The 12011-nt window shown below is 37.9% G+C and overlaps 2 protein-coding genes across 15 annotated transcripts in view; one reads left to right on the top strand and one right to left on the bottom strand.

Moving 5' to 3' along the window:
* The window catches only part of PPP1R9A (protein phosphatase 1 regulatory subunit 9A), a 260733-nt gene that overhangs the window by 162880 nt on the left and 85842 nt on the right, over positions 1-12011 (bottom strand). The gene's annotated exons all lie outside the window — the stretch shown is intronic.
* LOC132242959 (uncharacterized protein C14orf119-like) lies at positions 9196-10386 on the top strand. Its single transcript, XM_059712367.1, has one exon. It carries the CDS (start codon positions 9252-9254, stop codon positions 9711-9713), a length of 462 nt encoding a protein of 153 aa, XP_059568350.1. The 5' UTR covers positions 9196-9251; the 3' UTR covers positions 9714-10386.

Here is a 12011-nt window from a genome sequence, read left to right as displayed (position 1 = left end):
ATTATTGAAGAGAAAGTATAGTATGTGTCAATGTAATAATAGTTTAAGGAGTTAGTCATCTTACCTAATTTTATAAGGACAAAATAAAGTCCCAAGCATTTTCAATTTTACTTTAGAACTAATTTTCTCTTTTTATCATTCTTGCTCTTTACTGAACCCACTCAAGTTTTGCTGCAGGCTTTTAAACCAAATCTATGCCATTAACAAAAACTGGATCAAACTATATCCAGCTCAAATAATGGAAAAGATTGTTAACAACAACAACTTACTTATTGTACCACCCTGTATAATTTAAGCCACTCTCATATTCATTTTCCTCTTTTAGACTCATTAAAACCCTGTAAGTTAAAAACAGAAAATGGACATTGCATTCCTTATCTTTCAAAATGCAGGGGCAAAATGCTCACACAGTTTCTTCTAAACTTCGCTTACACTCAGTAGGAAAGACAATAAAACAGAACAGGAGTGCTGATGAAGGGCGACAGTTAAGGTAGAAGAGAAGGAAGGAGAGGAAAGTCACTCAGGTGGCCTCAATCTTTTCAGTAAACAGGAGGTGAGAATGATGGATAAAGTGTGGCTTTCAGGATTTAAGGAGAGAGGAAGCAGTTTACAACAGGCCCTGGGGGACAGTGACCAGAAATTAACTACAAACAACTAAGAAAACAGTAATGGCCTCATTACCTCTCCCTCACTCAACTCTAGGGCTTCTTTGGGTGTTTCTCCTTTCCGGTCAAATTCATGTAATGTGTTATTTTTCTTCTGAGATAAGTGGAATTTATATCTCGGTCAAGCTAAAGAATGATCCACTTAAATCTTACCTCTGATCTACTTCAAAACCGTTGCAAATTAGTGACGAGGAGGCTTAGTATTTCAGGACAGAACTGGGGAGAGTTATTAAGACAAAAGGCAGAATTAGGAGTAGGGAACAAATGACTGGGGCGGCCTGTGGAATGTAGAAAGTTCAGCCCACGTCTGGAAATGACGTGTGAACAGTTTATTATCAGAGGAGTACATCACTTCCCAGTCTCTCACTCATTTGTGCTGTATGTTATCTATTACTGTCCGAAGTGTTGTAACCATATAGACAGCAAAGGTATTTATTTCGTGGAACATGCCTGTTTCTACTCAGCGCAATTATTGAAGGCAGAAGTAAGTCTTGCTGCTCTTACTGTATTATCCTAATGAGGCAGCATTAATTACCTGATAGCATGCACACACCTCCAGTGAAGGAGAACCCGAGGGGAACTTAGGTCTCCCTAGAATGTAATTTGAAATCTCATTCCCTTAAGTGATGGAAATACCACATAGGAATATGATTATGTAGTTTTAAAAAGTGAAGAAGATTTAATTTAGCAGTCTCATTTTTTATAACGTGTTCCTGTGACCGCACAGTAGCAACATTCCCATGTCTCCAGCTTTGAAGGGAGAACATTTAAAAAATTGGTTCTAAGTTAGCGAAATTGTATAGCAGACAGAATATCTAAAATCTGTCTTAATGGAATATTTTTCAGCAAAAATATACTTTTATATATATATCAGAAACATAATAATTCCAAATGGAGAGTTGTCAGCTAAAAGTCTAGGACTGTTTGGAATTTTTTTCAACATGTGAATAATGCCTTTAGAAGTGTTCTATTTTCGTAGCTTGATAGCTTTCTCTCTGTCATGATCATGAAAATAACATTAGCCAATTTACTGACTAAATTCAACATCAATAAGAAGTTTTGCTTTATATCAGAACATCATGAGGTTCCCATTATTATACACTTGTGAAAAATATGGAGGTTGCACAGGCAGAGATATTTAGAGATCACATAATAAAACGACACACTGCCAATGATCTAAAACTTAAGTGAATCACAGTGAATGGTTTATTTTTCAAGGCACCATAAATAAAGCATGGCTGTAACAACATTGGATATTTTCATTTGATGAGACTAAAAATGGACTATAAAATAGCATTCTTAAATTCATTTCATGTAGAAAAGTTCTCTACCTACAGAGACATGCCTTTTGACTCTTCTAATAAAAAATATCAGTTTCAAAAAGCAGTAGGACAGCAGGAATTTCAGGGTTTTAAGCCAAATTTTCATAAAGAGACCTTTTTCACTGTCATGATGTGTTTGTATCATGGCATTCCTAAACTTTTTTCCCCTTCTCCACTCCTAATTCTACCTCTTCTGAAAAGTCAGTACTTACGATGGCATAAAACTAAAGTTAGATGCTTTAACTTTAGTTTAAATAGGTATATTTCATGCACAACTACACCAGGAGCTCCTGGCTACCTGCCTTCCCTGCAAGCCCAGGGGACCCTACCCACCAGCCCTGCCACACCCAGGCCGGTACCCACATGAGGCCGGGCACAGAAGGGTATGAGGATATGAGGACCCTCTCCCCGCCTAGAGGTGATGCCTACAAATAGTCTTCTGTTCCCAAGGATGTACCCACATGACTTGCCATGCATTTTGCCCTCTAACTACATGCAGATCCTATGGAAAGTTAACATTTTCATTTGCAAAACCCAGTGTCAATGGTCAGTCCCTCAAACGGGCCCTCCAGCCCAGGTCCTGAAAACAGTTTAAAGGAACAATGAACTTTTAAATCACCATATATAATAACTAAAACAATATATAATAAACTGTAATCGATATTTTTGAGGTGTCACAAGTCACTTCAGAGTGATTACTAATCTGTAAGGACAGGACAATTAGTACTCAATTACCCCTATTCCAGTAAAGCAAAATATTTCCAGTAACAAGAAATTTCAATAAATGAATACTCAATGAACCACAGCTTTAGTGATAGAAACATTATCAACTACACATACATATTTTAGGATGACAACTGGAGAAGTGTAAATACTGTTTTAGAGAGGCTATAAAAAGTAGCGCAAATATTTCTGAGAAATGAAAACACACTCTTCTTCTCAAATTTGCCAAATAATCCTACACTCATATTGTTAAAATGAAATATAACTGCAGGTGAAATAAAACTGAGCTCTCTGGAAAGCTTTAAATCCTGCCGATGCAAGTTTCCAAAAACATGGCTAAAATCTCCTTTCCCTGGAGAGTAAGAGCGGAAAGGTTTTCCCTCCTAGTTTTTCTGCATGACAGAGTCTTTCAGATTATAAACAGACACAGAGGATCACTCCTAAAAATCTTGGAGAAGAAATCCGCCTTTTGAGAATCGTGTACGAATATATGTCATGACCTCATGCACAGCTGGCCCCGCTCCGTGCTCGTTACTATGAGATGACTTTAGTCATGCTCTCCCTCCTGTCCCCATCCCCCTAAGTGCACATTCTTCATGCAATCTCAGCACTTCCCAAGCTGCACTCTGCTAAACATTAGAGGCCCAGGAGACTCTCAATGGATATTTCTGTCAAGTAAGTTTGGAAACTATTTCATGGAGTATCTCCTCTCAGAAATCACAAAGTACAGAGTGGGGCAGAATGTGCAGGCCCTGGAAGGATGGGCTAAAGAGGCAGATTTTATTCTGTAGGTGATGTGGGAAGCACAGAAGGGTTTAAGCATGGGAGAGACAGGGTTAGTCCGTTTCATGGAGAATGTGGAGGACGCTGGAAAGATAGTATTGAGAGAGAAAAAGTCATACAAGACAGGCCAGGGTTGAGGTGGTAACCACAGAAACAGAGGAGAAGTGTATGTTAACAGTTTCTGCAGAAAATGAGAAGTGCCTCCTGAAAACTGGATGTGGCATGAGGAAAAGGGTGGGAATGAACTTAGAGGTCAAAGTTCTCTGTTGTCACTAATTTCACAGTGAAATGGAAGTGAAAGGCAAATGAAAATTTAAAGCAATGTCTGAAGGTCAAGTTTGGGGTCAACTCCTATGGGCAAAGAAAAGGAAGTTGACTATTAACTATTTAATATCGTCATCATGGAGCTGGGTCCTGACCCACCCAGCCACACTGTTTTCCTTCCCTAAGTCCCCTGTACACTGTTTTGGTACCTCACTTGTGATGACTTTAAAATATGTGTATTATTATTATTATCTTCTTACTTTCTCCTATTTTAACTACTTGATTAGGGGAGAGGATATTAGACTTTATTTTAGCCTGCATTACCTTTTATAACACATTACATTTAGCAAGCATTTAAAACATCCTTGTTAAATTGCAAAACACATGTCATTAAATATATGTAACTTTGCTTCTACATCCACCAAGGAACCATTATTCCTCCATTGCTAAGGTAATTTTCCCCTCTGGTTTACTTCAAGACTTTCTCTTTGCCTTTGGTTTTTAGCAGTTTGAATATGATGTGCCTAGGCATGGATTGTTGTAATGTCTTTGTTTTATGTTTGACTAGAGGCCCAGTGCATGAAATTCATGCATGGGGAGGGGTCCCCTCAGCCCAGCCTGAACCCTCTCCAATCTGGGACCTCTCAGGGATGCCCGACTGCTGGACATTCTTCTCACAATCCAGGACCACTGGCTCCTAACTGCTCATCTGCCTGCCTGCCTGATTGCCCCTAACTGGCCCTCCTGCCAGCCTGATCACCCCTAACTGCCTCTGCCTGCTGACCTGATCACCCCTAACTGCCCTCCCCTGCCGGCCTGGTTGCCCCACACAACCTGCTGCTCAGTCATTTGGTCACCCCACACTAACCCCCCTGCTGGCCTGGTCGCCCCACACAGCCTGTTCGGTTGTCAGTTCAGTTGTTTCTGTTGCGACCGTCACTTAGGCTTTTATATAGATAGATTGTTTTGGTATTTATACTACCCACAACCTTTGGGGGTACGGGATGATGCTCCATCTGACTGAGCCACCTGGCCAGGGCTATATATTCTTAATTTTTGTAGTTATTGGAATTTTCAAACGTATACAAAAATAGAGAAAAGTAATAGATCACTATGTACCCATAATCTAGTCTCAATAATTATCAACATTTTTGCTAATTTTACCTCATCTCTCTCCCTCCCAATCCCCCCCCCCCTCCAAATATTGTAAAGCAAACCCCATATGACACACAAATACTTCAGTATGAATCTCTACTGGATAAGAAAGTCCATTCACTGGGTAAAGTTACTTTGTTCTAACCCCTCTGGGGGAGAAGTGAGCTCATTTCCTGTATAAGAGTGACAGCTGCATGGTTCTGCCACTAGTGTTGCTTGGAAACCTGAGCATGAGTGGGAGAGTATGTGTGAGTGCTGAGAAATGAAAGGGTGAACTGACTTGGAGAATTTTCACTGATTCTCATCTGTCCTTCTTCCCTCCATCTAGACAGTTGGACAGGTCAATAAACGAAGAACATTTCTCTTGTACTTAAAATTCTGGGTGAGAATTAGTTCTGCAAATGGAAGCAACTTATCTAAGATGATAAAAACAAAAGTCAAGCAAAGGCCATTTTCCTGTGCAATTTTGGATGTTTCAACTGCAAACCAAGACAAAGAAATGTGAGGTTTCGTACAGCGGTGCTTATAGTGGCACTTTCCAATTTTCTGGGTGTCAAGAGGCAACTGTGACCACAGCAGCAGCAGTTTGATTCTGGCTTGCTGATCAGTGGGGTGCCAGCCCCGGGAGTGTGTTAGTAAATTCAGAGCTCCGGCAACAGACTCAGGGGTAAGCAGCTCTTAGGGGTGGTCAGTTCTAGTCTCTCCGGAAGTCATTCTACAAGGAACAGCCTAAAACCCATTTTTACATCTTCAATCCATTTTATAAGCACCTATATTACCTGCATTAAATATCCTCCAGCTTAAGACAATGTTTCTGTTTCCTGAATTAACCTTGATATACACTATTTGACGTAACAAAGTGTCTGTGGAACCGATACTAAATTTTCATGAGCTAATACTTGGTTTTATTATGCAATACACTAATTTTTCTATTCTACTTGTTCCATTTAAAATTCCCTTAAGTTTATACACACTTTTAAACTTAAACTTCCACACTATTCTAATAATTAAATAAATAGTTGATTGCAATGGTTTAAATCTATATCGTGACCCCTTGTAAATGACAACAGCATTTACTAAATTTTCTTTTATTCTATCCTAGCCCTCATGGTAGACAATAAGGAGTTTTTCCAGCTATCATTTTACTGACCTCTACCTCAGCAGGAAACAGCTCTCAGGCAAGTCTCCACACAGCTAAGACATATTTTAAAGAAACTGACAAAAATGAAGACAGAGAATAAGGAAAAAAAAGTGGTCCGACTGACTTTTAGGTTTGGTAGGGGGAGAGGGGAAACTGCTCTTGATTTAAAAGAATGTGAGTTTTTCATAAAATCATTTTCTGAAAGCTTTCATTGACTAGACCTGATTTTTTTTTTTTATTAAAACAACCTCTAGAAACCATATGCACTGTTTGAATGTTTTCCCTCCATCTACTCATTAGTCAAACAGAAATAAATCTAATGAGACCAAAGGAACTTTTAAAAACTAAGCATCCTTAAATCTTGTTATATGAATAGTGAACTATAGTCAGATTTTAGTTCTTCATTCCAAAACCAATAAAATCACAGCAAAATGTTAAATGAATCCACAGATCTCAGAGGATAACAGATCATAAAACTCCCACGGATTTGGCAAGGTGGCAGCCACTGACAGAAGGAGAAAAGATATATAAATATAAGCTAAAGTTTCACATTTTTCTATCCTAAAGAATTGAGCTTTATGTAAAAAGTGGAGTTCTTAACTATAAAACATGTTTCTACATTAACAGATAACATTAATGAGTACTTTATTTATGCTTTATACGTCTTACCTTCTACAGGAAAAAAAATTTGAATTAATTTGAATCATAAAGCTCAACAAGCTTATTTAAACTTTTATGTTAATGTATTGAATGGAAATCTTCCCAAAATACATTATCTTCTCTCTTGCTTAGTGAAACAACATAAAATGAATATTAATTAGTGTTTTGATGCTTCAGCTTTCTAATTATCATAATCAATTACCATCCTATTCTAAAATGCTGTGCTCTTCTGGAGTCACTGCTATGTGATAAAATGTTAAAAGTGAAAACATCGCCCAGCCGGTGTGACTCAATGGTTGAGTGTCAACCTACGCACCAAGACGTCATTGGTTTGAATCCCGGTTAGGGCACATGCCCCAGTTGCAATCCCCAGTGGGCTGTGTGCAGGAGGCAGCCCATACATGTTTCTCTCTCATGGGTGTTTCTATCTTTCTCTCCCTTCCTCTTTTTCTCAGATCAATAAGAACATTTTTTAAAAGTGAAAACATCATGGACATTGGTGCTAGACACAACCTGGTTCAGATCAAGGTGCTCACAACTCTCTAGCCCTGTGACAATGGGCAAACTAATTAACATCCCTACATTTAAGTTTCATCTGCTATACAACAGGAACCAAAATGCTGCACTTGTAGACTGTTAGAAGGAGTAAGTGATTATTTGTAAGAATATATAGTAATGCCATTAACACTGTAAAATAAAATACCTCTTACTTCTCAAGTTAGAATATATCATAATTCTGATTAATTGATACAACTGTACAAAACTGGTGGGTAAGTGGCACACTACTATCTTGGTAGAATCAAATAGCACAAACTTTAGGAGTTGAAAGCACAAAATAAGGTGGTAAATTTAAACCTTAAGTTGAAATATACAGTAGGTCCTTGGGTTACGTGGGAGATCCTTTCCTACGGCGATGTAACACAATTATCACCATAAGTCGGAACCCACCTACATAAGCACCTACGTCACTCACATGAAGCACAGACAGAGCAGTAATGAAGTGAAACAGGGAAAAACATTTAAAAGAAAGATAACAATTCCTGACCTTTACTTGTGGTAAATAAGTAATAAAAAACATAAAGCACATATGTACATATGTCGAAATGACGGAACTTTTTGTTTTTTTATAAATAAGTGGGAGATGGCGATGTAACCATGAAACAATGTAAGTCGAGTCCAACGTAATCCGAGGACTGCCTGTATTTAGAACAAATGTTTTTGTAAATTTTATCTTTTAAATTTTTATTTTGTTTGTTGGTGCTATATATACTAGTTTTTATTTTAATTTTGTACATCAGAAACATTGCTAAATAGAAATCCATCTAAGAAGAGACATAAACATCTAAGTTTATAAAATTTTATTGAGACATTTAAGACAGATAAGTAAAGAGATACACCATTTATATGGATTAAAGGGTCAACTTTTTCTCAGATTGTTCTATAAAGTCAATGTAATCACAGCCTAAAATTACAACAGTCTGTGTGGAAATTGACTAGCTAATTGTAAAATGTAAATGCAAAAGGCCAAGAAAAAACAAGGCAATCTTGCAGAAGAATAAAATGAAAAATTCTATCGGATATGAATTATTATTAACTGGGCAGTTCAGTTGGCTAGAGCATCGTTTGGATACACCAAGGTTGAAGGTTCAATCCCCGGTCAGGGCACATAGACAAAGCAACCAATGAATGCATAAATGAGACAACAAATCAATGTCTCTCTCCCCCTCCATTCCTTCCCATCCCTCTCCCTCTCTAAATTAAAATAAATAAAAGATAGCACAGTATTGGTACAACAACACAAACACAAAAGACAACTAGGACACACTAAAGAACTTAGAAACAGATCCATAATATACAAAGAGTTGATTTAGGACAAAAGTAGCACTTCATGAAAGTCTAGAAAGGAAAGTCTTTTCCATAAACAATGTTGGGACAATTACATATCCATGGGGGATGGGGGGGGCAATTAAATTGAATCCTTCCCTCATACCACCCCCCCCCAAAAAAAAAAGAACTTAAAAAAAAAACTTCAAGTAAATTTTCAGGCCTTAGTGTAAAAGACAAACTATAAAGCTTTTTAAATATAGGAGAATGGGTCCATAATCTTGGGAGAGGAAAATATTTCTTACACAGTATGCTGCCCTAGCCGGCTTGGCTCAGTGGATAGAGTGTTGACCTGCGGACTGAAAGGTCCCAGGTTTGATTCTGGTCAAGGGCACATGCCCGGGTTGCGGGCTCAATCCCTGGTGTGGGGCATGCGGGAGGCAGCCGATCAATGATTCTCTCTCATCATTGATGTTTCTCTCTCTCCCCTTCTCCCTTCCTCTCTGAAATCAATACAAATATTTTTTTAAAAAAAACAGTATGCTTAAAGCTTTAACCATAAAGGAAATAATTGATAAACATGACTAAATTAAAAATAATAAATGGCTGTTCAACAAAAAACATAGTAAAGAGTGAAGAGACATGGTAGAGGGCCTTGCTTAGGGTTTTCAGGAAACATGGAAGCGGTGGGATAGTTGGAGCCTAAGTACTCTGATGGTCTCTCGGTGCCCTGTGAGAGGAAAGGGGAGGATGCCACTGGAATCATCATCTTCGATGCAGCTATCCTTCCCTTCTCTCTTACCCTCAGTGCCAGGCAATTCTATTAACTCTTCCCTTCCCCCAATGTCTTACATCACTTCCCAGGAAATGAAGTGTATTCTTCACTGGTTTGCCAGTTGGCCAGGTCCCCAGCGTGAACGTTTCCTACAAGACCTGGTAACTAAAGCAGTGCCAGGAAAATTACAGCCATTGCTAGAAGGTCTGGAGCAGCTTAGTGTGTCTGGAGCCAACCGACCACCTTGTATCTTTGAGTGCCAACTACGTCTTTGGGATCAGTGGTTTCGAGGTTGGGCTGACGAGGAGCGCAATGAATTTGTCAGGCAGCTGGAGGTCAGTGAGCCAGACTTCGTGGCAAAGTTTTACCAAGCAGTGGCTGCTACAGCTGGTAAAGACTGATAGGCAATAAAATCAGAGAAGCCAACCATAGTTGATGGAGCCGAAGCCACAACTCTACAGTGAGAACTTCAGATGTGCCACTTAAAGTTCTGGGGATGGTATCCTGATTCACTGACTGAGCTTGCTGACTAGTACAGGCCTGGTTATTTCAATGTTTACAGCACATCCACTGGACTACTAGTGTAAATGTTTTCCATCTAAGCAAATCCAGAGTAGCAGTCTACCTCTAGCTTACTTCTTTCCAGGAGATGTCAAACCCTCAAGAATTTAATGGCTTCTTTTGCAACTATAACCAAAAGGCACCTACACATAACTCAAGCCTACTGCTGGCCCATGGGGATATAAAGTAGAACCTTCCTACTCCAGAAGCAGGAGAGAAGAGCAATAAAAGGTCACGTTTTTATATTTAGCTGGATTCAGATGTCTGGTTTCATCTCCCTTAGCAGATTCAGGCATAATTATGTGACATCCTAACCACTAGCTTTCCTGTGATGATTTAGAAAAAATTATGGAAAAATCAGAAGAGGGAGATAATTATTCCTTCCTCCACACTGATGTGTGTTTGAATCCAAATAGTAATGACTTTTTCCAAAAGCATATGTGATATTCTTGGAGCTGTTAGAAGATATTCTGTAAGTTTGCTCTATAACAATATGAAAAAAAGTGACATTCTTTAGAGGTTGAAGGGTTTATTTTTTTTGTATCAAAATAAAGAATGAATCTTTGGAATAATAAAAAAAAAACAGACATGGTAGAGAGTGAAACAAGGCACTGTAACCATATAAGTAACAATAGGTTTCCAGTCAAAAGCTATGCAGAAATTCCACAAACTGCTAAAAAAAACGTAGCCCGCAGAATGAAAAAGTGAACAAAGGACGTGAATATGTACATAAAAATAGGAAACAGTAAAGAGTAAAGTGAACTTTTAGAAATACATATAAAAGTTAAAAAATAATTTCATTTGAAAAACAATGAAGTGCTTATTACCATTAAAGTCAGAGACAGTGGTTACCTAAAACTAGAACGACTTCTGAGGTAATGAAAATATTCTATTGAGTCATGTGGGAGGTGGGTATGAGGGTGTTAATTTTATAATTATTCATAATTTTACATAATGCACAATTTTTATACACTTTTGTGTATGTTATATTTTGCAATAAAAGCAGATTTTTCTTAAGAGTACTAAAAGAACTCAGTCTGATTAGATCACGACAATTTTCCAGGTAATGCAGGCTATACACTTAAAAATAAAGATTCTCCTTAAAAACAGAACTTCTAGGTTCAGATTTTCCCCATTTTGTTGTTCTTCAGCCCAATTTCCCATTTTAGGTCATATATACTCTCAAGAGAAAGGTATCACTTGGTTTGTGTCTTAAGGGATAAGATTTAGGTATGGGTAGAATGGGGAAGGGATTCAATCTGTTCTGCTAATCCTAAAGTAAATTGAGGAGTAAATCTTCTGAGTGAGCTTGTTTCCCTGAATCACTTTTTTTTTTTTTTCATTCCATTACCAACAAAACAAACAAAAATGAGTATGCTTTAGCAAAAATGCAAGTAACAAATTTTCTCTTCCTAGTCATACAGCCCACAACATGCATATTTGAGGAGTCCATAGATCTGCGCTGCTATTAACTCTCACTGTGACTTTAACCAACCAAGAGAATATAGAGGATACCTTTGGCTGGCTATGCAGGGAAAGTGACAAGTGTGAACAGTGAAATTAAACAGATTAGGAACCGAGGAATACTGAACCTCAGTTACCCCATATTTCAAATGGAAACAGTATCTTTCATGCTACATATCTGAAAGGCCATATATCATAATTGCTGCCAAACTGATCTGAAGAAGACAGAGGAGAGAGTGTCACTGCTTCTAATACAAACAAGGTACAGTAGAATAACAGGAAACGCATCAGACGTTCTGGCTCTGACATTTACCAGCTGGGTGACTGGCCACACATGAATTGGACCATTCTGGTTCTTTTCCCAAATCTTTGAATACATGTAAATTATACCTTCTAAAACTATATTATCTATGCTTTCTTAGAACCGCTTTTATGACCAACGTAACAAATAAAAGTTCAATATTATATAAGTTAAATTAAAATCATTTTATGAAGGAATTCAAAATAAGGTTTCTTTAAATAGCTTTAATAAATAACAATATAAGTTCTGAGAAAACTAACATTTTACATATACCTTCTTTAAAAGGCAACTAATGTCATATTAAGTAATACCTGCAACTATCATCCACAGCTGATTAAAGAAGAAAAGAACAAGTACTGTACAATTAAATTTA

Source organism: Myotis daubentonii, chromosome 10 (assembly GCF_963259705.1).
Source record: "Myotis daubentonii chromosome 10, mMyoDau2.1, whole genome shotgun sequence".
Lineage (NCBI taxonomy): Eukaryota > Metazoa > Chordata > Mammalia > Chiroptera > Vespertilionidae > Myotis > Myotis daubentonii.
This window is presented reverse-complemented; position numbering and strand designations above follow the sequence as displayed.